Consider the following 27,213-nt stretch of genomic DNA (forward strand, 5'->3'; position numbering starts at 1 on the left):
CGGGGTAGATGGTGTCCTGGACCCCCACTGGAGCAATCTGAAGAATCGCCCTCCATGCTGCCTCTTTGATGTCGCTGAGCACATGACGCGGGAGCCTCACAGCCTGTTGAGTTGGATCTTCCTCAGGAGGATCACCAGCAAGCTGCGCCATGGTGAGGTTCGCATTCGGCCCGCCCTGGTATCTGGCTCTCAGCTCCTCCAGGGATCTCCTCCACGCCTTCTGCCACACGAGAGCTTGGGTGTCTGTAAGAACTGATGTTGCAAGATATTTAGGATCGTATGGTGTTAAATCATACATGCCAAAAATGCTTTTTAACATCTGCTTGAAATATGGTGATGACAACCCATTGTCCCTAATGGCCTTAGCTAAATCTTTGATTGCTCCACGGTCCAGGCGTTCCCATCTCGGGTTTTGGCCCTGAGCATCATAGCTCACCGGCATTATTATGTTTCCCGAGCCCTGCAATAAACCTTTCTCTTTCTCCAACTCTGCTCGAATGTCCTGCCAGTCCACTTTTGCGCTCTGCAAAGCTGTAAATTCAGTGGGTACTTGCCTGTAGAGTGGAGTCATCTGTTGTGGCTGCAGCTCTGGTGCAGCAGCACTCACCGATACTAACGGTGTCTGCAGCATCTGCGAAGATGAAGGCTGGGAGTATCTGGAGAAAAGTGAAGCGTCTGCTGTGGAGGAGAACACACGACTGCCTTGCGTTATTTGGAAAATTTTTGGAAGATGAACCAACAGTTCTGGCTGTGACTCCAAGGCTGTGCTTAAATATCGTAAAAGAAATTCAACAACCACCTTTGATATTAAAATTGACTCTCCCTGCCCCGAAAGTTTGGCAGACCTTGATTTTGGAATTGTCCAAGCTGGGACACTCTCCGAAGCAGTGATGCGTATCGTTTCCTCCCGTTGCTGGGCCTCAGCAGAAGTGTCCTGAGTCCCGCACTGTTCCGGTGTCAGTGGAGGTTCCTGCTGCCGTGCAGATGTGACCTTTTTCACCCTGGAGTTTTTCTTATAAGAGACTGGAAAAAAGTCCTGCAATGTCACAGTCCCACCACTGGGTGGCGCAGTGCCTCGACAAGTTCTGTGCCGCCTGTTGCAATGTTGTGGTTCCGCCGCTAGATGGCGCTGCCGCCTGGCCAGCTGAGGTCGGAACCGCACTCTGCTCTTCAATCTGCACTTCGATAAACATTTGAGCATCTCTTCTGTCAACTGATTTACATTTGCAAATCCTGCACTAATTCCCGATAAACCTTTGAGCATTTCTCCTAATAACTGATTCACGTTTGCGATCCCTGTAGTCGGTGAAACTGACTCTCGTTGCAATAACTGTTCTAACTTGGCCATGTCTGAAGCTGACAGGGATTGGCCGTGGGCTTGGGCTGTCTGTTGCCATGGGAACTGTGATGGAACCGCGCCCTGAGGAATGCTTACATTCTGGCCACGCCCCATCCCTGCCTGCGCCATCATGGGGGTGTGGATGCCCCTGCTCCGACCCTGGCTATGCTTTGGCCTCGCTCCGCCCCACACCGCCTCTGAATCAGAGCCACTGCCATCCCCCCCAAGGCTGACGTATCCACCCTCCTGTTCCCATTCCAACCTCGATGTCTCTGTCTCACTTTGCCCGTCTCCTGGCTCCATGCCAGCACCCACAGCCCGCGCACGCCGGCTCCGCCCCGTCTGTGCCCGTCCCGTGCATTCGAAATGTGAGAAATCCCCTCCACCCGTGGCTGTCGGGTTTTGCTCGACCTTCACACACGTGCCCGCCGCCTGAGCTGCAGCGAGGAACGCCTCCCGCTGTCCCTCTGCCGCTTCCTCAGCAGCCCTGGCTGCCGCGGTCAGGGAGCCAAGTTCCCGCACCCTTTGGGCGGCCACTTCTGCGGCCTCACGGATTCTCGACATTGAATGTGTCCCCGGGCGCTCCGAGCGTACCACCGCCGCACTCACACTCCTCGCTTTCGCCCCGATCCGTCCCGCCCCCGCCGCTCTCCCCGGCCTCGCTTTCTGCGTGGGCTGTTTTGAACTCCCAGCCTGTGCAGATGTGGAGGCGCTTTCCTCTCCCTCCTCCCCCTGCTCTGCACTCACGTTCGCATCCTCTCCCACTGGGGCTGCGGCTGCTGCCGCCCCTCCGTGGGTTTGGACTCAGGCAATGCCTTCCTCCCACAGAGGGTCGCGGCTGTGCCTGGCTCGCCCGCCTCCGTCTGGGGAATTTCTGTGTCGGAGGAGCTTAGGGACTCTTGGGAAACTGAGGAACAGTGAGAGCCCGGGGACACGGGACGCGATGGGGTATCATCTCCCTGATTTTCCACAGGAAGCAATCCTGCCTGTCCTGTGCCTGTGTTGAGAGGGGCTGTCCTGAGCTGCTGGCCGGACTGTCCCCCGTTCTGTTTGTCACCAGGAGCCGTAGCTGCCTGGCTTGAGCTGCCACGTTGTGAGAGTGACTCTAAAACTGTTCTTGCTGAAGATAAAAGTTTTGTGGCAAGCTTATTATTTCTTATAGCCTGATAATATAATTGCTTATTAATTTCCTGCCAAAAATTTGGCTCAAACGATAAATCTGGATCTGAGTGTGGGAAGTTACACCTCACCCACAATAATAAATCTTTCACCTCTTTTTGTACAATCTCCACCGGGCAGAGATGATGCCCTGGAAGGCAGATACTATTTCTTTTTCCTCTTGGGAGAATTCCCTTCCCATGTTCTTAATTTTGACCGTTCTCACCAAAAGCTGAGTCGGCCCGAGGTCAGTCCGGAGATGGCACTGATCACCGTCCAGCAGTTCACAGGTGAGAGATGCCAGGCGCGCTTCTGGGTCGTCTCCTCCCTGAAAGTCCCCGAGACGAGTTGTTTCAGTGAAGGTCAGGTTCTAATCTCGAGCTGTCTGCTCCCTCTCTTCTTGGAATTTGCTGCGAGTGTGTGTGCTCTGCTCTTCTCTTTTTTTTCTTCTCCGCTGATGCAGGTTGGAGGTTGTTTGATGTTTCTTTTCAGTCTTCTTGCTGATGCCCGCAAAGGGATGCCAGATGTGAGAACCCCGGGTTTGGTTTGGGGTCTCGTGTGGTGGTAAAGCTTCTCCTCCAACCCGTGCGTCCAAAGAAAAACTCCGCAGCCTCTTGTTATTTGGTCTCAAGAGGATTTATTGCTAGTTATCTAACAGATTATGTTCTTGGGCTTCGGCCCTTTGATCAGCGGCCTGGGTAGAGACGCACACACTCCTGACACCCTGACTGTCTGGTGTCTTCTTCTCTCTCCCTGCCCAGGGCTGCTGCTATCTTTTATGAGATACATTATGTATTACATGTTTACAGTTATTCCCCGATACCTACTACATATATTACCAAGTGCTTTTCTACTCTAAACCAACCTGTGAGTGCCAACATCACCAAGAACATGGAGGCAAGGAAGAAGAAGGAGGAAGAACAGGATCATCCCACTTTCCTCCATCTTAGAACTTCTGACCCCCATGTACAATAGAAACACCCCCCCCGTACATGTGCTAAAACCCCCCTGTACAATACTAAAAAAAATTCCCCTCTACTTTGTAACTACTTTTACTATTCTATCTAACCCTTTGTGACTGCTTGTTCCACCTTCAAATTTGGTAATTCATTCCATGGTTCAAACACAAAATCACAGCTGTTTCCAGCTGTCTGCCAGGGTCAAAAATGCTTCTGACCAAGGCCTGGAACCTCTAAAAATATCTGAGGGACATTTTGAGTTCCCACAACCTGGGAGCCTTTGGCAGTCCCTGCCCTCAGTGGGGCCCAGTGATGCTCCAGGTCACTTTGAGTTTTGCTCCTGACTCCTTGAGCAGCTTCTTCAGCCTTCTCTCAGTACCTGAGGGTCCTGGACTCTGTCCCAAAACCACGGTGGGGATCGTCAAAATACAGAAAGCCCTCACGGATGCTTTGTCTTTATTCAATTGTCTGCAAGCCTCCAGGGCTTGTGCAGCTGACTGGAGTCAGTCTGGAGTTCTGTTAAGGAGGAAGATTTCCACATGCACCTCATGACCTTTTATTCTTCAATCAAATGAGTGGGGTTTTTTATTTCCCAGTTTGGAGAAGAGCAGATAGAAGCATTCCCCAGGTGATCCTGACACTGAATTTCTCCTTAGGAGGTCTGGGCATGTACCAGAATGAGCCCCCTGAGGACTGACCCTGTTTGGACAAGCTGCTCCTCACCCCAAGCCTCACCATGTCTGACATCGCCCACCTGGCACTGACATCCCTGTCCCCTGCAGCAGAACCTTGTCCCTGGGCTCTGCAGCTCCATGTCCCAGCCCATTGCACCATGTCCCACCTGCTCTCCTCAGGGTTCTGCCTGCACACAGGCCCAGGAGAAGTTTTCCTCTTGGGAAAGAAAGAATGGAAAAGCCTGAGCAGGTTTCCTGAACAACAAACCCCACTCAGGAACCACCTGCTCAGTACAGGCTGCATGGAATGGTTTCACCTTTCTACAAGGGACAGTGTGACCAGAAATGATCTCTGGAAGCAGAATTCTCTGAGTCTCCCAGCTGAATTCTCTGTCCCTGTCCTTTCCCTAGATCCATGTTGCAGATGGAAGCTGCTGGTGCCATCCTCATCTTTAACCTCTCTTTGGAATGCAAACAGAGGTTCCCAGGTGCATTAAACAGGATTTGCTCAATGTTTCTATAAATCTTTTGTGCCACTCATGGAATGAAGGGGCCATTTTGGCACTGAGGGGGTGACGTGGAAGCAAGGAGTCAATTGTGACCCTGGGGTCCCATGGAACCAAGGGGCCACAGTGACACAGCAGGGCCACGTGGATCCAGTGGTCCATTGTGACACTGTGGATCCAAGGAAACCATGGAGACACCCCCAGAACCTCATGGAACCAAGGAGTCCATGGTGACCCAGCAGGGCTGCATGGAGCCAATGGTCCATGGTGACACTGCCCATCCAAGGAGGCCATTTGGATACTGCAGAAGCTCATGGAGTGAGGTGGCCATTGTGACACTGAAGAACTTCATGACACCAAATATCCATGGGGACACAGCAGGGCATCATGGAACCCAGGAACCGTTGTTGGCAGTGCAGAAACTCATGGAACCAGAGGCCGTGGTGGCACTGCAGCACCAACACAGCTGCTGCACCTTGTCCCCTGTCCTGCACAGCTCCTTGGGAGGCACGGCAGGAGCAGCACCCTGGGAGCCTCGGGAATGCCCCTCTGGGATCCATGGCACACACTCCTTGGGCATGGAATTACAGTTCCCAGCCAGGAAAAGATGATCCTGCCCTTGAAGGCAAAGCTCTTGTGGAAGAGTCAAAAGCCAAGTGGAGCAAGATCTTAGAGTGACATTTCACTGCCAGCCTTCATAACTTCACCCATGGTGGTTGTAGTTCATGGATTGGGAATGAAATCAGGGCAGGGCCTTTGGTGGGAGCTTCCCTGGGTCAAGGGAGACACTGAGAGATAAACAGAGCAGGCAAAGGAAGGCAGGAGAGAAAGGAGGACACAAACACAATCAACTGAGAAGGTGGCACTCTGAAAAGCAAAACAGAACTGACTGAAAATTAATGGGACAGGAAGCAATAATTCTGAATGTTTTATTTACTTTCAAAATATATCCCATACACCCAGCTGCACACAATCGTGATCCCACACCCTTTAAATTTGGATCCCACTTCTCCCAATTTCCCTCCTACCCCATCTCACACTGGAGGCTGTGGAATTGGTTCTTTTGTCATGGGTTAGAGTTTTTTGAGGTGGAAATAAGCCATTTTGAGGTGGGGTAAGATTTGGGTGTTTTCAGTGAGACTGAGTCATTTTGAGGTGACAGATCAATCCATCTTGACTTTGGGAGGGCAAAGATGTGGAGAACACAGCCTGAAATCCCCCAAGAACCCACAAATCCTTCAGAATATGTCCCCAGACTATAAATTTCATCTCAAATACCTGTTAAAGGGTTGGACTTTGAATCTCTGAATAATTACTTTCTTTTCAGTCCTATTTCAGGTGTTTTAATTGATAAAGACATATCTGAAGAATGTTAAGGCCAAACCAAAAAGATGACCAGTCAGGTGTCTTCCCAACATGGATCACAGGGAATGTGGGTCACCAGGCCTTTGCACAGCATGGGTCTTCCCATGGGGGATAAGGCTGGAGCAGGGCACAAAGATCTTCATGCAGTTTGGGGACTCTCAGGGCTTCCTTTACTAGTGCCTCCGTTGGTGTTTGGTCAAGTGAGAGCTCTGGGTGAAGCTCTTCCCACACTGGGGACACTCGTAGGGCCTCTCCCCAGTGTGGATGCGCCGGTGCTTGACAAGGGTGGAGTTGTACTTGAAGCCCTTCCCACAGTCGGGGCAGCGGAAGGGCCTCTCATCCATGTGAATCCGCTGATGGCAGAGGAGATTAGATCTGGTCTTAAACTTCTTCTGACACTCAGGACACTCATAGGGCCTCTTGTCAGTGTGGATCATTTGGTGGATGATCAGGTTGGACCTCTGGCTGAAGCCCTTCTCACATTGCTCACACTTGTATGGCCTTTCCCCAGTGTGGATCCTCTGGTGGCGGATCAAGTTGGATCTTGTGCTGCAGCTCATCCCACATTCCTTACACTCATAGGGCTTCTCCCTGGTGTGGATGTGCCGGTGGGTGACGAGGGTGGAGTTGCGCTTGAATCCCTTCCCACAGTCCGGGCAGTGGAAGGGCCTCTCATCCGTGTGAATCCGCTGGTGCAGGAGGAGAGTGGAGCTGGTGTGAAACCTCTTCTGACACTCAGGACACTCATAGGGCCTCTCCCCAGTGTGGATGCTTTGGTGGGTGACAAGGGCAGAGCTGCAGCTGAAGCCCTTCCCACAGTCCCCACACTCGTAGGCCCATTCCCCAGTGTGGATCATCTGGTGGCAGATCAGGCTGTTGCTCTTCCTGAAGCTCTTCCCACACTCCAAGCACCTGTAGGGCTTCTCCCCATCAGGAAGCTTCTCAGGCACCACCAGCTCCGAGCTCTGGCTGAAGCTCTGCCCACCTTCCTGGCCCAGAGTGGGTCTTTCCTCCTCAGAGCATCCTGGGCTGGGTTTGCAGCCCCTCCTCCTGTGGGATCTCTGGGGCATTTCCTCACTGTTGTATTCCTGCACCATGGAGCTGCTCAAAATGGCCTCTTCCATGAGGTTCTGCTGCGGGGATTTATCCTCCCTGGTCTTTATCTTCTTCTCCTTGTCTGGGGGAGGAAGAACAGGGAGAGGATGGGATTTGCCTCCGTGCCGCAGGGAAGGGCAAGGAGATCCCCCCAGTGCGTCCCCGGCAGGAGGGCACTGGCAGCGGGGCTGTCCTGCAGGCGGGGGCTGTGCTGGGCTGGGAGATGGAGCAGGAGAGAGGGGGAAAGGGGCACTGACTTCCTCCTCACCTGCCTCGGTGTCCCAGGGCATCTTCCTCTTCCTTGCAGCCTCCTCCTCCATCTGGCGAATTTTTGGGGATGGGAAATCCTGTTTTGGGAGGAAAAAAGTTATGAGCACAGTGAGTTTGTTACTGGTTGGAAGGCAAACCAGGGAGAGAGTCTAAGCCAGAATGACAATTGAATAAGAAAATTAAGATCAAGGCAATGATGCAGGAACACTGTCTTAATCTGACAGAGTCAGGATATAACCTGACACCCCGTTGGTCAGGGTGGTGGTAGCAGGCTGATGAAATGGTGGCTGCAGTCCAGCTGGAGTGATGAATGTGATTCTGTCAAAGCAGTGATCCTCTAGAAGGGTCTGGTCTTCCTCTGAAGGTCCAGCGGTGCTTATGGAGCTCTTGTCCTCTGGGAATGCAGTAGGCAAGGTGATCGTGGTGTTGCAAGGGTGAGATTATATCCAGGTAGGAATGCTTGGTTCCTCCCCCTGGGCGGAGCATCCCACAATGGGATGATGTAATTTTATCAGTCCTGCAGTGACACTCAGTGGCCCATTAACAGAAGATGGACCCTGGAGGGCGTTATCAGGGCTGAGCCATGGAAGAGATAAAGAACACTGCCCCACCTGTTGATAACAGTTTTTGGAGATGGGGACTGAAAACACTTTTGGTTACATCTGACACTGAAACCTGAAACAGTGAGGCAATCCCTGCTCGGGGTGGGGGGTGAACACCACCCCCCTTACCCAAACTGGCTCCGGTGTAAAACCCCCACCCTGGGAAGGCCACGCACACAGGGGACAATGTCACACTTGCCCTGCCCCAGGGGAGATCTCTGTCCCTGTCACTCCCTTGCTCTGTCCCCTTTTCTCTTTCTTTGCATCTCTCTCTACCTCACATTTACTGTTCAATAAAATCCACTTTGGATTTGGTCTTGTGAGCACCTTAATTGGGGCAGAGGCATCTCTCTAACAATTTTATTATCCAGATTGCAACATTATTTTACACAGTGAGTTCAGGGCTCTGTTGTCTGACCCCAAGTGCCTTTGACAACAGCATGTTTCTATCCTCTGAGGAGTTTGTGGCTCTTTCTGGAGGAACTCTTGGAAGCTTGGATGCAGCTTCCTCTGAGTGACTTTTGGGAGAACTTACGAGGAAAATGGCTCTTGTGGGTGGCCAGTGTAAAGAAAATATTTTGTTTTCCTTCTTTGAAAATTCTGTTAAAATCACTGGAGGAAAGGGAACAAATGATACCAGCAAGACTGACAAGGATCATTCACCTCAAAGTGAGGAACACAAGGCTACTTAAATCCTACAAGAAGCCCAGCTCAAGTAGGTAAATTCCCAAATAACTCCTGAATTCACGGGCTTTGGGGGGAGAAGCATTATTTTCTTGGTCCCTGTCACCTTTGTGATAGCTACACAGACCTTTCCCTTCCTTTTAATAATCTGTATTGGGCCAAATTTCCATGGGTTTTTTTTTGTTTGTTTGTTTGTTTTTTATTTTTTTTTTGGAACCTGCCAGCATCTGAGCTGGAGCTGTACTGGAACTGATGAAATTTGGAATTGCCAGAGAATTGCTTCTGTTGTTTGTCTATTCATGTTTGGGATTTATTTGTGTTTCCATCAGAAATGACTTGTGGGAAGAGCAAATCTTCCTCAAGGCATTTTATGTAGGGTTAACTTTGATTTCTGCTGAGTTTGTTTTGTCCAGTGTCCAGGAGATGCTCAAGGGGTCTCTGGTTTTGGTTTGGCCCTAATTTACTTCTGATTTGTCTTTATCACTTAAAAACACCTGAAAAATGACTAAAAAGAGTATTGACCGGAGATGTCAGAAGTCCCACCATTTAAGAGGTATTTGAGGTGGACTTTACTGTTTGGGAACATATTCTGGAGGATTTGTGGGTTCTTGGGGGATATCTGGTAGTATTCTCCATATCTTTGCACTCCAAAACCCAATGTGGATTTGTCTGTCACCTCACAGTGACTCAATCACACCTCAAAATGGCTGGTTCCCACCTCAGTCCCATGCCAAAATTGCTCAATTCTTCAGCCTCCAGGATGAGATGGGGTTGGAAGGTGATCGGGAGAAGCGAGATCCAAATTTGAGTGTGTGGGGTCAGGATTGTGTGGGGCTGGGTGGGTGTGATTTATTTTGATAATAAGTAAAACTATCAGAATTATTGATTTCTGTCCCATTCATTTTCTGTCAGTTCTGATTTGATTTTCAGAGTGCCGCCTTCTCAGCTGATTTTGTTTGTGACCTCCTGTCCCAGACTGAAAAGCAAGATGTGTTCTATTTGCCATCTGTATGGCAGTTGTCCTGTGTTAAGTGGGCAGTTTTTCCTTATCTCTTCCACAATCAATCCTCCCTCAGGACAGACACTTGCTGATAATGGGCTATTGAATGTCACAGCATGAATGATAAGAAATGTGGAGAGTTTTGTGTATGAATGGCTTCGTGAGAAAGGACATGACTACGTGCAGTTAGTGAAGCAGTAGCTGAAAATTGCATAGTGCAGCAATAGCAGATGTAGCAATAATATCTTATGTCCTTGGGTAAGCTGGTTCCCAACAGTAGAATGGTCAGCAAAAAGATAAATGTAAGGGAAAACAAAGCAAGCTCAGAAAGCTCCAAAGGCGGGGTTGACCTGTTTTTAATACACCAATGATGAGCCTAAGTTTTGCAATATGCATGAGCTTCATTATAACGGGTATAACTGTACATGTGTGCTTGGAATAAACTGAGACTTGTTGACATTATAGAATGGACTAGTCTCACGTCATTATTTACACAAGGAACGCATAAGAAAGGGGCAGGGTGAATGGGGGGAAGAAGGGAAAATTACAAACCCCCAAACTCCTCCTCGTCCTCGTCCTCCATTTACTCCTCCTCCTCCTCCTCCTCCTCCTCCTCCTCCTCCTCCTCCTCCTCCTCCTCCTCATCCTCGTCCTCCTTGTCCTCCTTGTCATCCTAGTCCTCCCCCTCCTCCTCCACCTCCTTGTCCTGCTCATCCTTATCCTCCTCCTCCTCAATTTCCCCCTACACATCCTCATTCTCATCCTCTTTATCCTCCTATTCCTCCTCCTCCTCCTCGTCTTCCTCGTCCTCCTCCTCCTTGTCCTACTTGTCCTCCTCGTCCTCCTTCTCCTCCTCATCCTTGTCCTTTTCCTCATCCTTGTCCTCCTCCTCATCCTCCTCCTCCTTATCCTCCGCATCCTTATCCTCCTCATCCTCCTCATTGTCCTCCTCATCCTCATTCTCCTCCTTCTCCTCCTCCTCATCTTCCTCCTATTCCTCCTCCTCGTCCTCCCCATCCTGCTCATCCTCATCCTCCTCGTCCTTCTCCTCCTCCTCCTCCTCATCCTTGTCCTCCTCCTCTTTATTCTCCTCCTTGTCCTCCACCTCCTCCTGTTCATCTCCTTTCTCCTCCTCCTCCTCTTACTCGTCCGCCTCCCCCTCTTCCTCATCCCCCTCCTCCTCCTCCTCATCCTCGTCCTCGTCCTCGTCCTCCTCCTCCTCGTCCTCCTCCTCCTCCTCGTCCACCTCCTCCTCGTCCTCCTCCTCCTCGTCGTCGTCCTCCTCCTCCTCCTCTTCATCCTCCTCCTCCTCCTCGTCCTCCTCCTCCTCGTCCTCCTCCTCCTCGTCCTCTTCCTCCTCCTACTCCTCATCCTCCTCCTCCTCGTCCTCCTCCTCCTCATCCTCCTCCTCCTCGTCCTCCTCCTCCTCATCCTCCTCCTCCTCGTCCTCCTCCTCGTCCTCGTCCTCCTTTTCCTCCTCCTTGTCTTCCTCCTCGTCCTCCTCATTCTCGTCCTCCTCCTGGCCCTCCTCCTCGTCCTCCTCGTCCTCCACGTCGTCCTCGTAGTCCTACTCATCCTCCTTGACCTTCTCCTCGTCCTCCTCCTCATCCTATTTCTCGTCCTCATCCTCGTCCTCCTCCTTCTCGTCCTCGTACTCCTCCTCGTCCTCCTCCTCCTCCTCCTCCTCCTCGTCCTTCTCCTCCTCATCCTCGTCCTCATCCTCCTCCTCCTCCTCCTCCACCCCCTCCTCTTCCTCCTCCTCTTCCTCCTCCTCCTCCTAGTCAACTTCATCCATGTCCTCGTCCTCCTCCTCCTACTCCTCACCCTCCTCCTCCTCCTCGTCCTCCTCCTCCTCGTCCTCGTCCTCGTCCTCCTCATCCTCGTCCTCCTCCTCCTTGTCCTCTTCCTCGTCCTCCTCGTCCTCCTCCTCCTCCTCTTCAGCCTCCTCCTCCTCCTCGTCCTCCTCTTCGTCCTCCTCCTCGTCCTCGTCCTCATTTTCCTCCTCCGCGTCCTCGTCCTCCTCCTCCTCGTCCTCCTCCTCCTCGTCCTACTCCTCCTCGTCCTCGTCCTCCACCTCCTCGTCGTCCTCCTCCTCCTCCTCCTCCTCCTCCTCATCCTCCTCCTCGTTCTCCTCCTCCTCTTTGTCCTCCTCCTCCTCCTCCTCGTCCTCCTCCTCCTCGTCCTCCTCCTCCTCGTCCTCCCCCTCCTCGACCTCCTCCTCCTCATCTTCGTCCTCCTCCTCCTCCTCCTCCTCGTCCTCCTCCTTGTCCTCCTCCTCCTCGTCCTCCTCCTCCTCATCCTCCTCTTCCTCGTCCTCCTCCTCCTCGTCCTCCTCCTCGTCCTTGTCCTCTTTTTCCTCCTCCTCGTCCTCCTCCTCCTCGTCCTCCTCCTCGTCCTCCCCGTCCTCCTCCTCCTCCTCTTCAGCCTCCTCCTCCTCCTCGTCCTCCTGCTCCTCGTCCTTGTCCTCGTCCTCGTCCTCGTCCTGCTCCTCCTCGTCCTCCTCATCCTCCTCCTCATCCTCCTCCTCCTCGTCCTCCTCCTCCTCGTCTTCGTCCTCCTCCTCCTCCTCCTCGTCCTCCTCCTCCTCGTCCTCCTCCTCGTCCTCCTCCTCCTCTTTGTCCTCCTCCGCCTGCTCCTCATCCTCCTCCTCGTCCTCCTCCTCCTCGTCTTCGTCCTCCTCCTCCTCCTCCTCGTCCTCCTCCTCCTCGTCCTCCTCCTCGTCCTCCTCCTCCTCTTTGTCCTCCTCCGCCTGCTCCTCATCCTCCTCCTCGTCCTCCTCCTCCTCGTCCTCCTCCTCCTCGTCCTCGTCCTCCTTTTCCTCCTCCTCGTCCTCCTCCTCTTTCTCCTCGTCCTCCTCGTCCTCGTTCTCCTCCTCGTCCTCCTCCTCCTCATCCTCATCCTCCTCATCATCCTCCTCCTCCTCATCCTCCTCCTCCTCCTCGTCCTCCTCGTCCTCGTCCTCCTCCTCCTCCTCCTCTTCCTCGTCCTCCTCCCAGTCCTCCTCCTCCTCTTTGTTCTCCTCCTCCTCGTCCTCGTCCTCATCCTTCTCGTCCTAGTCCTCCTCCTCCTCATCCTCCTCCTCCTCCTCGTCCTCCTCGTCCTCCTCATCCTCCTCCTCGTCCTCCTCCTCCTCATCCTCCTCCTCCTCCTCTTCCTCCTCCTCCTCCTCGTCCTCCTCGTCCTCGTCGTGGTCCTCCTCTTCCTCCTCCTTCTCTTCCTCCTCCTCGTCCTCCTCCTCCTCCCCCTCCTCCTCCTCTGAGTGTGGTTCTCAGGATTCAATGACTCTAGGATTACAGGAACCTGGAACTCTGGGATTCCATGGCTCTGTGACCCCATGGATGGATTCAGGACTGTCTCCAAGGCCATGAGGGAACGTTGGTGCCAGCGGGAGGGGCTGCAGTGCAGGGGCACCAACAGCTGAGAGGAGACTGCAGCTGCTGCTGCTGCTGCTGCTGCTGCTGCTGCTGCTGCTGCTGCTTGTGGTGGTGCTGCTGGCAGGGGCAGGGCCCTGGTGTGGCTGAGCGTTGCCATCTCAGCCTGTGAGCTCCTGGGAGCTCAGGACAGGGCCAGAACTGACCCAGGTTGGCAATGCACTTGAGGACAGACACAGAGAATGGAAAGTGCCCACGGAGTGGTTTCGAGCAGGTCTGTGGGAAGGAGGAGGGAGGGAGGATGAATCCCCTGCCCAAGGCTGCCAAGGGAAGGCTTTGAGAGGGAAAGGAAGCCTTGACCTGACACTAAGTCCTTCAAGGGCTCAGTTGCCCACGCTGAGCAGGATGTCGTCGCGCAGAACTGACAGGGCCAGATCCAGGGATGGGGAGGACATCAAGGCGGGCTTCAGTTGAGCAAATTCTGCAGTGCTGACAAAGAGAGAGACTACAGCCAGGTGAGGGAGGCAGGTGGAAAAGGCTTTGTGCCGTCCCTGCTCAGAAGGGATCCTCAGCACAGCCCTGACGATCTGTACATAGGAGAAAACAATGAACACAAAACAACAAAAAGATAAACTGCTAGTAACCACAAGAAGCTCAAGTTCCCTGAGGTGGGAATTGGAGCAGGAGAGCTTGAGGATCTGTGGGATATCACAGAAGAACTGGCCCAGGGCATTGCCATGGCCCAGGGGCAGGGAAAATGTATTGGCTGTGTGCAGCAGAGCATTGAGAAAGGCACTGGGCCAGGCAGCTGCTGCCATGTGGGCACAAGCTCTGCTGCCCAGGAGGGTCCCGTAGTGCAGGGGTTTGCAGATGGATACGTAGCGGTCATAGCACATGATGGTCAGCAGGAAATATTCTGTTGCAGCACAGAAAAGAAAAAAAAAATTGTGCAGCACATCCTGTGTAGGAGATGTTCCTGGTGTCCCAGAAGGAATTGTGCATGGCTTTGGGGACAGTGGTGTAGATGGAGCCCAGGTCGCTGAGGGCCAGGTTGAGCAGGAAGAAGAACATGGGCGTGTGCAGGTGGTGGCCGCAGGCTACGGCGCTGATGATGAGGCCGTTGCCCAGGAGGGCAGCCAGGGAGATGCCCAGGAAGAGGCAGAAGTGCAGGAGCTGCAGCTGCCGCGTGTTTGCCAGTGCCAGCAGGAGGAAGTGGCTGATGGAGCTGCTGTTGGACATTTGCTGTGGCTGCACATGGGCACCTGTTCATGGAGAAAGGACAGGGACAAGTGAGGAGAGGCTGCTTGGAGCCAAACCTGGGCCATTCCCTGCAGCCTGTCCTACTGGGACTCACCCACCCTTGTTCCTGCTCTGGGAAATCCTTCACCCAGGTCCCTGCCTGAGCTCCAGTTGTGCTGGCTGAGTGTGCCAGAAGCAGACAGGCCTGGGCGTGGGGGCTCTCGAGGAGCCATCCCTGCCCCACTGCCCTGGGTTTGTGGCCATTTGGCAGAGAGACAAGGCTGGATATTCAGGATCTGTCAGGGGAATCACTCCTACTGCAGAAAGGGTTGGTACCATCTGCACTTACATATCTAAGAGAAATTGATGGCAGGGGTTGGATTTAGGAATTGATTTCCTACCCAGACACGATTCCTGTCTCTTTGAGGTCAGAAATCCCCAGCATTCCTGCTGCACTCAGAGTTTGCCACTGAGAGATGTGAGAGGCAAAGGATTCCCTGTGGCTGAGGGAAGCTGAGGGGCTGGATGGGCTTGTTCCCCCAGCACTGCTCTGTTCAGCCCCCTCTGCTTCCCTGAGCATCTCCCTGGGCCTGGACATCCCCTCCTGAGAGGTGCCTTGTCCCTGCCAGCGCTCACAGAGCCCATCCCACCCTGTGTGCCCTCGGCCCGGCCCTACAGAAACCTGCCTGTGTGCAGGGCCCTGGCTGGGGCAGGCTCTGTGTGCAGCTGGGCAAGGGCAGCTCAGGAGAGCCCTGCTGGGCCCTGCAGAGGTGATGCTGCTGCTGCCCAGGGCCGAGGAGTGGCTGAAGGCCCTTTGGGAGGCTCCCAGCAGAGACACTGACCACCCAAAGTCACAGTTCTGGAGTCTCTGGACATGTTCGAACATTCCTTTGATGATCCTGTGTATCCCTTTCAACTCAGAATGTTCTGTCATTCTGGGATTTCAGTTCCTGTTCTGCTTCTCTCAACCCCCTGTTGTCTATAATTGAAGGAGAAAAAAAGACCTTGCAACAGTATTAGAACAGTAAAGTAAAAACCAGACCTTTATTGGAACCTTCCAGGTGTCCCAGTGGGGATGAGGCACACCCAGCCCCTGATTTCAACAATTTGTTAATGTTGATTTTTTAGGATATTTAACAGGAACATCCAATGGGATATTCAGTACCCAGTTACACACCCCTGGCTCAACCCACTGGAATAAGTCCAGCGCCTTCTTTGTTCCAGTTTTTCTTATCACTGCTCACATTGAAATCCCAAAATACTCTTCTTGTGGGTTCTTTCTCTGATAAAAAGATTAGATAGCACTTTAAAAATGTATTTAGACAGGTTATAGTTCTAAAATCTAAGATAAGGTAAGGAAACATACTAGAGTTAATTAAGGATGATAAATACATTAAATATATAATAGTAGTTAAAAAGAGTTATTTAAGAGTTTAATAGAGTTAGTTAAGGATTTTAATTTTAAAACTATGTAACAGTAATTTACAGAACTATGAATATATGAAAAATATATAAAAAGCAAAAATATTTTTATCACCATCACAACTTCATCATTTTTCTCCAAGCAGAAAATTGAAAACACTCTCAGGAAAGCTCCTGACCTTTACAGCAATACCAGACTTACCTTCTTTGGGAAGCGTCCTCCGGAGCTGGTCTGGAGCTGGAGCAGCCCTGCCCCAGCCAGCCCCTCTCAGCAGCAGCACCTGCCCTGCTCAGGGTGGCTCCTTCCCCCCACAGCTCCTGGCCAGCGCTGGGAGCAGCTCCAGGGCCGGCTGAGAGCTGTCCCTGGCAGGCAGCAGAGTCCCTGGCCCAGCACAGCGCCCTGGGCTGCAGGACCCTGCTCTGCAGGACAGCCCTGGGCACCCCTGGCTGCTCTGCACAGGAGATGAGCAGAGAATGCACTCACAGGCTCTGTGGGCATTGGGATGTTCCAGCTTTAGGAGATCTCTCCAGGAGCTGCAGCTGCATTGTCCTGCAGCCAGAGGTTCCTGTGCCAAGGGCTGGCAGTGATTCTGCCCCAGGCACTTCTCAGCCCCTTCCCAGCCCTGACTGATTGAAGCTCTCTGTGCCTCTGTGCTGTGCCCAGGCTGGCTGCAGGCAGTGCCCCAGTCCTGCTGGGCTGGGAGAAGAGCTGCTCAGCAAGAGAAATGTGCTTTTGAAGCTCTGCTTGGTTACCAGGATCACCCTCTGTGCCAGGAGCCCGGCCCAGCTCAGCAGCACAGACACAGCACAAGGACTTTAATGACCCTCTGGGGCTTTGTGCTCAGCCCTGAACATCAGGCCCTGAGAGGGAGCTGCAGAAACTCTCCAGAACTCCAAGTCAGAATCCAACTCCAAAGTTTCTTGGACTTTTAATGGGTCCCACTGAGGGACACGACTGAGAAAGTGTCCCCAGGCCCCAGGCAGAGCAGAGAACTGGAGGCACTGATGCCAGGTGGGGACAAAGAGAAGCCAAGTCTTGGTGCCCTGGGGCACAGCAGGGTCTGTGCCACCAAGGGCTGTGAGGAGACACCTTGTCCTGAGGCCCTGGGGCCTCCTGGCACAGCCCCAGCCAGGCTGGGCACTGTCACCCCCTGGTCCTGCCCTCAGCATCCCCCCCTAGCCCACATCCCAGTGGCCTCAAGGATCTGCTGGAAGGAGTCCCTGGGGAGCCTTGGTCAGGAATGGCCCTGGGGGCTCCTTCATGCTCCCAGGGACTGCAGGTTTTTCAAAGGACTTTGGCTTTTCCTTTTGCCTTGGAGTCTTTGAGAGGTTTCTGCAATCATGGCCCCAATTATCTACTGTAATTAGTCCCTGGAGAGGCTTTGTACTCACAATCAGTTGGGCTCATTAATGCTTTGAGATACACAACTTTTTTCTGGAACTTTGGATTTTCCTTCCTACATTGAGTGTTTTTTGTGCCATTTTGAGTCTCTGAGAGGTTTTTGTGCAATCCTGGACTCCAATTATCTCCTCCACGGAGGCCAAGAGGAGCCTGTGTTAAGGATGGACTTCATGGAGGCCCATTAATTCTTTGAGACACTTTTGGGTTTTCTTCTGATTTTGACACTTGGATAGGTTTGTGAAATCTTCTCTCAGGCCCTGAGGTTCCAGGTCTCAGCTCCAAATGCAGAATGGGTCTCATTAGGATCAAGCAAGTCCTGTCAAACCATGGCTCTGCCTTGATTTCCCTCTTGTCTGGGGCAGTTCATCAGGAAGTTTCTGTAGTGGTTTTGCTTTGCCAATTTGAGATTTCTCAGCCAATTCATCAATTAGTATGGTGGGTTTAGTGTTGGCTAATTACCAGTGCATACACTAGAATATACTTACTCATTTCCTGCTGTGAGGTAGGATTAGGAGAAAGGCAAAGTGGGCTCAAAATTTTAAAAGTGTATAAAGAAAAGTTTATTAACAGCAACTAAAAGAGTGAGTGATGAGGATCAGAACAAAACTTTCAGAACACTTCCCCTCTCTATAAAACTTGACAATGTAAAGCGACAAAACCTAAAATTTTCTGTCACTTTACCACCTCTACAATAGTCTGTCTTCAGTTCAGTTAGGGAGAGAAACTCCTCTTGTTAATGTTATGGAGGCTTATCCACAAGAAAACAGTTATCTCATGGCTTTTCATTTCCAGAAATAGCAGCTGCCTGGAATAATCTGCAATTGTGAAGTCCCTCCAATTTTTTCACAGCCGTTCCCAGAGCTGTGTTCATGAGCCTTGCCAGCTTATGGGGTATTGGTTTAAAGATGAGCTGTTTAAGAGCAAAGGTTCTCTTCATCTCTTTCTGAAATCATCTTCATCTCTGGGAACAGAGGTCTTCTTCTCTCCCTGAGGACACAGGGTCTCATCAGTGTGCTCTCTTTCTTGGTTCAAACTTCTCATGGGATCACAGCTACTACAACATTTGCTTACTTTAGCATGGAGGCCTTTGCTGAAACAAGTCATCTCCCCATACTTTTCAATGTGTTATGGGGAAAAAGAGAGTTTGAGGTATCAACGACATCCTTCTCCATAGCTTTAGCAGAGGATTTCTGCCCCAAGATCAAGGCATCTCCTCATCCCTCCCATACGGGACTCAACTTCCTCTTCCCTGCCCTCGGTGTGTCCATGCTGCTCCTCTGTGTGCCTGCCCTGTGTCCTTTTCTCTCACTGGAGGGAGGATGGCAGCACTGGCAGAGTCAATATCTGCCCGGGGCTGAAGATGGTTCCGTGAGCCCGGCCGGGCTCAGTAGCCAACTTTAATTTTGGCCATGGTTCCTGGACATGAAGGCCAGTTCTTTTCCATAGGAATGAAGGGACAGATCCCCACTGTTTTAGGGGCAGATGAGAGGTGACCACAAGAGGAAAAGGCCAGCCTGAGATGGCAGGTTTTTGTCTGGGAGATACTCTTGCATATAGGGAACATTTTTGGGAGAGTACCGATTTTGGCAATGTGCATCTGAAAAGACAGATGGTTCTTTTCCATAGGAAGGAAAGCACGGAGCCGCAGTGCTCCAGGAGCTGATGAGAAGCAGCCCTTGACATCCTAATACCACCCTGACCTGTCAGGTGGCTCCTGGCAGGCCAAGCCGGCCAGACCTGGTCCATGTTTCCCTTGCTTCCATGGGGCCCCACAGTGTCCCAATGGTCCCTTGCTTCCAGGAGGCCCTGAGGTGTCACAATGCCCCCTTGGTGACACCAGGCCCTGAAGGGTCCCAATGGTCTCCATGGATCCATCAGGCCCCACAGAGTCATAATGGTCTCTGGATCCATGAAGCCCCGTGGTGTCACCATGGCCCCTTGGTTCCATGGGCTCCAGTGGTGCCACAAGGATCCCCTTGTTTCCATGAGGTGCCCACAGTGTCACAGTGATCTCCATGGGAAGGAAAGAACCGAGCCCCAGTGTGGCAGGGGCAGCCACATTAGACCAAGGCCAGCCAGACTTGATGGTACTGGCAGATTTTGTCTGGGAACAACCCTTGGATATAGGGAATTTTAGAGGTGGAATCCCAATTTCAGACATGGACACCCAAAGTAGAAGGATGGTTCTTTTCCACAGGAAGAAAAGCACGGAACACCGGTGTTTCAGGGACAGATGAAAGGCTTCCACCAGAGGCCTAAGGCAGCCAGACTTCTCTGTCCTGGTAGCTTTTGTCTGAAAGCAACCCTTGGATATAGGGAATTTGGGAAGTGGAACCCCAATTTCAGCCATTTCTGTGTAGATAAGAAGGACAATTCTTTTCCATAGGAAGGAAAGCACAGACCCCCAGTGTTTCAAAGGCAGAAGTGAAGAGAGGTGGCTCTTGAGAGGCCAAGCCAGCCAGACCTGTTTGTTCTGGCAGCTTTTGTCATGGAGAGATCCTTGGATATATGGAATTTGGGAGAAGGTATCTCAATTTTGACCATGAACACCTTGAGAAGAAGAACAGGTCTTTTTCATTGGAAGGAAAGCACTGACCCCAGTGTTTTGAAAGCAGGTGAGAAGCATCCCCAAGAGGCCAAGGGCAGCCAGATCTGTCTGTCCTGGCAGATTTCACTGGGAGCAATCATTGGATGTACAGAGTTTTGGAGGTGGAATTCCAGTTCTGGCCATGGACGCCTGCTCAGGATGGATGGTTTTTTCCTATAGGAAAGAAAAGCACAAAATCCAAGTGTTCTAGAAGAAGATGAGATGTGGCCAGCCTTAGGCCAAGCCAGCCAGACCTCTCTCTCCTGACAACTTTCATCTAGGGGCTATCCTTGGACATAGAGCATTTTGGAGGTGGAATCTCAGTTTTGGCCATGGGCACCTAGACAGGAAGAAGAGTTATTTTCATTAGGAATGAAAGCACAGAGTCCCAGTGTTTCAGAGGCACATGAGTGCGAGCCCTCAGGAAGCCAAGGCCAGCCAGATTTGTGATTCCTGGCATCATTTTCCTGGGAGCTATCATTGGATATAGGGAATTCTGTAGGCAGATGCCCAATTTTGGCCATGGGTACCTGGTTGAAATGGATGTTTTCTTCCCATAATAAAGAAAAGCACATGGTCCCAGTGTTTGAAAGGCAGATGAGAGGTGGCCCCCGGGTGGCCAAGGCAGCCAGACTTGTTTCTCCTGGCAGATTTCATCTGGGAACAATCTTTGCAATATAAGCAAATTTGCAGAAGGAATCCCAATTTTGGCCCTGGGTCCCTGGAGGAGAAGGACAGTTCTCTCTCATAGGAAGTGAAGCCCAGAGACCCAGTGCTTCAGAGGAGATGAGAAGCAGCTCTAATCATACCAAGGTGTTCAGGTGGACCCCAGGAGGCCCAGCCAGCCAGACCTGTTCCATGTTCCCGTGGTTCTGTGGGACCACACAAAGTCACAATGGTCTCCTTGGCTCCATCAGGCCCTGGAGTGTCACAATGTTCCCCTTGCTTCTGCAGTGTCACAATGGCCCCATGCTTCCATGAGGCCTTGCAGTGTCACATTGGCTTTGTGGTTCCACAAAGCCCTGATGTGTCACAATGGCCCCTCAGCTCTGTGTGCCCTCGCTGTGTCACAACGGCTCCTCTGTGACACTGCAGATGCACAAGGTCACCATGGACCCTTAGTTCCTTGTGATCACTGAATTCCACGGTGGTTTCCTTGATTCCATGAGTCCCCACAGTGCCACAATGGTCCCCTTGGTTCCAAAACTTCCCACAGTGTCACAATGGCCCCTTGGTTCCATGAGGATCTGCAGGGTCACACAGGTTTGTGACATTTGTCCTTGCTGCCCCTCACATCCCCCTGCCCCACAAACAGCCCCGAGCCACCCGTGAGGGACAGGCTCTGCTGTGCCAGGCTGGGCTCAGGGCTTGGCCTTTCTGCTTCCCCCAGCCAGCCCATGCCTTGCTCAACATTGCAGTTCCCTGCTCTGAGCCTTGGGCTCCCTGCAATCCTGGTCTCAAGGATCTGCTCTCACCAGTCCCTGGTAGCCTTTGGCAGTCCCTGTCCTCAGTGGGGTCCAGTGATGCTCCAAGGGACTTGGAGTTTTGCTCCTGACTCCTTGAGCAGCTTCTTCAGCCTTCTCTCAGTGCCTCATGATCCTGGACAGGGGCTCGAATCCACCGTGGGGATCATCAAAACAAAGAAAACCCTCAGGGACGCTTTGTCTTCCTTCAATCGTCTTCAGGTCTCCAGGGCTTGTGCGGCTGATTGAAGCCAGTTTGGAGTTCTGTTAAGGAGGAAGATTTCCAAGTTCACCTCATGACTTCTTTTCTTTTATCAATGTAATATTTTTTTATTTCCCAATTCAGAGAAGAGCTGTTAGAAGTATTCCCCAGGTGATCTTGACGCTAAAGTTCCCCTTAGGAGGTCTGGGCATGTAGAAGAATGAGCCCCGTGAGGGCTGACCCTGTTTGGACAAGCTGCTCCTCACCCCCAGCCTCACCATGTCTGACATCGCCCACCTGGCACTGACATCCCTGTGCCCTGCAGCAGAACCTTGTCGCTGAGCTCTGCAGCTCCATGTCCCAGCCCATTGCACCGTGTCCCACCTGCTCTCCTCAGGGCTCTGCCTGCACACGGGCCCAGGAGAAGTTTTCCTCTTGGGAAGGAAAGAATGGAAAAGCATGATCAGGTTTCCTGAACAACAAACCCCACTCAGGAACCACCTGCTCAGTACAGGCTGCCTGGAATGGTGTCACCTATCTACAAGGGACAGTGTGACCAGATATGATCTCTGAAAGCAGAATTCTTTGAGCCTCCCAGCTGAATTCTCTGTCCCTGTCCTTTTCCTGGATCTCTGTTGCAGATGGAAGCTGCTGGTGCCATCCTCACCTTTAACCTCTTTTTAGAATGCAGGCAGATATTCCCAGCTGTGTTGAGCAGGATTTCCTCAATGTTTCTATAAATCTTTTGTGTTCCCCATGGAACGAAGGGGCCATTTTGGCACTTAAGGGGTGATGTGGAAGCAAGGAGTCAATTGTGACCCTGGGGTCCCATGGAACCAAGGAGTCCATGGTGACCCAGCAGGGCTGCATGGAGCCAATGGCCCATGGTGACACTGCCCATCCAAGGAGGCCATTTGGACATTGTGGAAGCTCATGGAGTGAGGTGGCCATTGTGACACCGAAGAACTTCATGGCACCAAATATCCATGGGGACACAGCAGGGCATCATGGAACCCAGGAATCGCTTTTGGCAGTGTGGAAACTCCTGGAACCAGGGGCTGTTGTGGCACTGCAGAACCAACACAGCTGCTGCACCTTGTCCCCTGCCCTGCACAGCTCCTTGGGAGGCACGGCAGGAGCAGCACCCTGGGAGCCTCGGGAAGGCCCCTCTGGGATCCATGGCACACTTTCCCAGGGGCTGGAATTCCAGTTCCCAGCCAGGAAAAGATGTTCCTGCCCTTGAAGGCAAAGCTCTTATGGAAGAGCCAGAAGCTGAGTGGAGCAAGATCTTAGAGTGACATTTCACTGCCAGCCTTCCTAACTTCACCCATGGTTGTTGTAGCTCATGGACTGGGAATGAAATCAGGGCAGGGTCTTTGGTGGGAGCTGCCCTGGGTCAAGGGAGGCCCTGAGAGAGAAACTGAATATGCAAAGAGAGGTGGGAGGGAAAGGAGGACACAAACACAATCAACTGAGAAGGTGGCACTCTGAAAAGCCAAACAAAACTGACTGAAAATTAATGGGACAGAAATCAATAATTCTGAGTTTTATTTACTTTCAAAATATATCCCATACACCCAGCTGCACACAATCATGATCCCACACCATTTAAATTTGGATCCCACTTTTCCTAATTTCCCTCCTACCCCATCTCACCCTGGAGGCTGTGGAATTGGATATTTTGTCATGGGTTAGAATTTTTTGAGGTGGAAACAAGCCATTTTGAGGTGGGATTGTAACCTTTTGTGGTAAAAATTGGTTTTTTCAGTGAGACGGAGTCATTTTGAGGTGACAGATCAATCCATCTTGACTTCAGGAGTGCAAAGATATGGACAACACTGCCTGAAATCCCCCAAGAACCCAAAAATCCTCCAGAATATGTGCCCAAAGTATAAATTCCTTCTCAAATACCTGTTAAAGGGTTGGACTTTGGAAATCTCTGAATAATTACTTTCTTTTCAGTCCTATTTCAGGTGTTTTATTTGATAAGGAAAAATCAGAAGAACATTAGGGCCAAACCAAAAAGATAACCAGTCAGATGTCTTACCAACATGGATCACAGGGAATGTGGGTCAACAGGCCTGTGCCCAAAATGGGTCTTCCCATGGGGGTAAGGCTGGAGCAGTGTACAAAGCTCTTCATGCAGTTGGGGGACTCACAGGGCTTCCTTTACTAGTGCCTCTGTTGGTGTTTGGTCAAGTGAGAGCTCTGGGTGAAGCTCTTCCCACACAGGGGACACTCGTAGGGCCTCTCCCCGGTGTGGATGCGCCGGTGCTTGACAAGGGTGGAGTTGCACTTGAAGCCCTTCCCGCAGTCGGGGCAGCGGAAGGGCCTCTCCTCGGTGTGAATCCGCTGATGGCAGAGGAGATTTAAGCTGGTCTTAAACTTCTTCTGACACTCAGGACACTCATAGAGCCTCTCCCCAGGGTGGATCCTCTGGTGGATGTTCAGGTTGGACCTCTGGCTGAAGCCCTTCCCACATTGCTCACACTTGTATGGCCTTTCCCCAGTGTGGGTGATCTGGTGGCAGAGCAAGTGGGATCTTGTCCTGAAGCTCTTCCCACATTCCTCACACTTGTAGGGCCTCTCCCCAGTGTGGATGTGCCGGTGGGTGACGAGGGTGGAGTTGCGCTTGAAGCCCTTCCCACAGTCAGGGCAGTGGAAGGGCCTCTCATCCGTGTGAATCCACTGGTGCAGGAGGAGATCAGAGCTGGTGTGAAACCTCTTCTGACACTCGGGACACTCGTAGGGTCTCTCCCCAGTGTGGATGCGTTAGTGGGTGACAAGGGCAGAGCTGCAGCTGAATCCCTTCCCACACTCCCCACACTCGTAGGGCCATTCCCCAGTGTGGATCATCAGGTGTTGTTTCAGATTGTTGCTCTGCCTGAAGCTCTTCCCACACTCTGAGCACTTGTAGGGCTTCTCCCCATCATGAAGCTTCTCAGGGACCACCAGCTCTGAGCTCTGGCTGAAGCTCTGCCCACCTTCCTGGCCCAGGGTGGGTCTTTGCTCCTCTGAACACCCTGGGCTGGGTTTGCAGCCCTTCCTCCTGTGGGATCTCTGGGGATTTTCCTCCCTGTTGGATTCCTGTGCCAAGGTGTGGAAAAATGACGGGAGACAAGTCCATTCTATAATGTCAACAAATCTCAGTTTATTCCAAGCACACATGTACAGTTATACCCGTTATAATGAAGCTCATGCATATTGCAAAAATTAGGCTCATCATTGGTGTATTAAAAACAGGTCAACCCTGCCTTTGGAGCTTTCTGAGCTTGCATTGTTTTCCCTTACATTTATCTTTTTGCTGACCATTCTACTGTTGTGAACCAGCTTACCCAAGGACATAAGATATTATTGCTACATCTGCTATTGCTGCACTATGCAATTTTCAGCTACTGCTTCACTAACTGCACGTAGTCATGTCCTTTCTCATGAAGCCATTCATACACAAAACTCTCCACATTTCTTATCATTCATGCAGTGACATTCAATAGCCCATTATCAGCAAATGTCTGTCCTGAGGGAGGATTGATTGTGGAAGAGATAAGGAAAAACTGCCCACTTAACACAGGACAACTGCCATACAGATGGCAAATAGAACACATCTTGCTTTTCAGTCTGGGACAGGAGGACACAAACAAAATCAGCTGAGAAGGCAGCACTCTGAAAAGCAAACCAGAACTGACAGAAACTGAATGGGACAGAAATCAATAATTCTGATAGTTTTACTTATTATCAAAATAAATCACACCCACCCAGCCCCACACAATCCTGACCCCACACCCTCAAATTTGGATCTCACTTCTCCCGATCACCTTCCAACCCCATCTCATCCTGGAGGCTGAGGAATTGAGCAATTTTAGCATGGGACTGAGGTGAGAACCAGCCATTTTGAGGTAGGATTGAGTCACTTTGAGGTGACAGACAAATCCACTTTGGGTTTTGGAGTGCAAAGATATGGAGAATACTACCAGATATCCCCCAAGAACCCACAAATACTCCAGAATATGTTCCCAAACGATAAAGTCCACCTCAAATACCTCTTAAATGGTGGGACTTCTGACATCTCCGGTCAATACTCTTTTTAGTCATTTTTCAGGTGTTTTTAAGTGATAAAGACAAATCAGAAGTAAATTAGGGCCAAACCAAAACCAGAGACCCCTTGAGCATCTCCTGGACACTGGACAAAACAAACTCAGCAGAAATCAAAGTTAACCCTACATAAAATGCCTTGAGGAAGATTTGCTCTTCCCACAAGTCATTTCTGATGGAAACATAAATAAATCCCAAACATGAATAGACCAACAACAGAAGCAATTCTCTGGCAATTCCAAATTTCATGAGTTCCAGCACAGCTCCAGCTCAGATGATGGCAGGTTCCAAAAAAAAAAAAAAAAACCAACAAAAAAACCCCCAAAAAAACCCAAAAAAAAACCCCATGGAAATTTGTCCCAATACAGATTATTAAAAGGAAGAGAAAGGTCTGTGTAGCTATCACAAAGGTGACAGGGACCAAGAAAATAATGCTTCTCCCCCCAAAGCCCGTGAATTCAGGAGTTATTTGGGAATTTACCTACTTGAGCTGGGCTTCTTGTAGGATTTAAGTAGCCTTGTGTTCCTCACTTTGAGGTGAATGATCCTTGTCAGTCTTGCTGGTATCATTTGTTCCCTTTCCTCCAGTGATTTTAACAGAATTTTCAAAGAAGGAAAACAAAATATTTTCTTTACACTGGCCACCCACAAGAGCCATTTTCCTCGTAAGTTCTCCCAAAAGTCACTCAGAGGAAGCTGCATCCAAGTTTCCAAGAGTTCCTCCAGAAAGAGCCACAAACTCATCAGAGGAGAGAACCATTCTGTTGTCAAAGGCACCTGGGGTCAGACAACAGAGCCCTGAACTCACTGTGTAAAATAATGTTGCAATCTGGATAATAAAATTGTTAGAGAGATGTCTCTGCCCCAATTAAGGTGCTAACAAGACCAAATCCAAAGTGGATTTTATTGAACAGTACATGTGAGGTAGAGAGAGAGATGGAAAGAAAAAGAGGAGAGAGCAAGGGAGTGACAGGGACAGAGATCTCCCCTGGAGCAGGGCAAGTGTGACATTGTCCACTGTGTGCGTGACCTTCTCAGGGTGGGGGTTTTACACCTGAGCCAGTTTGGGTAAGGGGGGTGGTGTTCACCCCCCACCCCGAGCAGGGATTGCCTCACTGTTTCAGGTTACAGTGTCAGATGTAACCAAAAGTGTTTTCAGTCCCCATCTCCATAAACTGTTATCAACAGGTGGGGCAGTGTTCTTTATCTCTTCCATGGCTCAGCCCTGATAACGCCCTCCAGGGGCCATCTTCTGTTAATGGGCCATCGAGTGTCACTGCAGCACTGATAAAATTACATCATCCCATTGTGGGATGCTCCACCCAGGGGGAGGAACCAAGCATTCCTACCTGGATATAATCTCACCATTTGCAACACCACAACCACCTTGCCTACTGGATTCCCAGAGGACAAGAGCTCCATAAGCACCACTGGATCTTCAGAGGAAGACCAGACCCTTCTACAGGATCACTGCTTTGACAGAATCACGTTTATCACTCAAGCCGGGCTGCAGCCACCATTTCATCAGACAGCTACCACCACCCTGAGCAACGGGGTGTCCGGTTATATCCTGACTTTGTCAGGTTAAGGCAGTGTTTCTCTATCATTGCCTTGATCTTAATTTTCTTAGTCAATTGTCATTCTGGCTTAGACTCTCCCCCTGGTTTGCTTTGAAGCCAGTACAAAACTCACTGTGCTCATCACTTGTTTTCCTCCCAAAACAGGATTTCCCATACCCAAACATTCACCAGATGGAGAAGAAGGTTGCGAGGAAGAGGAAGAT

General features: G+C 51.2%; 1 protein-coding gene across 1 annotated transcript in view; it reads right to left on the reverse strand.

Moving 5' to 3' along the window:
* LOC110483730 (uncharacterized) overlaps positions 1 to 27,213 on the reverse strand; it is a 116,369-nt gene that overhangs the window by 66,944 nt on the left and 22,212 nt on the right. The window contains 2 exon segments of the mRNA XM_077790834.1: positions 6,231 to 6,986; positions 23,567 to 24,274. Coding sequence (XP_077646960.1) covers positions 6,231 to 6,986; positions 23,567 to 24,274 — 1,464 coding nt within the window.

Source organism: Lonchura striata, unplaced genomic scaffold, assembly GCF_046129695.1.
Source record: "Lonchura striata isolate bLonStr1 unplaced genomic scaffold, bLonStr1.mat Scaffold_97, whole genome shotgun sequence".
Classification (NCBI taxonomy): domain Eukaryota; kingdom Metazoa; phylum Chordata; class Aves; order Passeriformes; family Estrildidae; genus Lonchura; species Lonchura striata.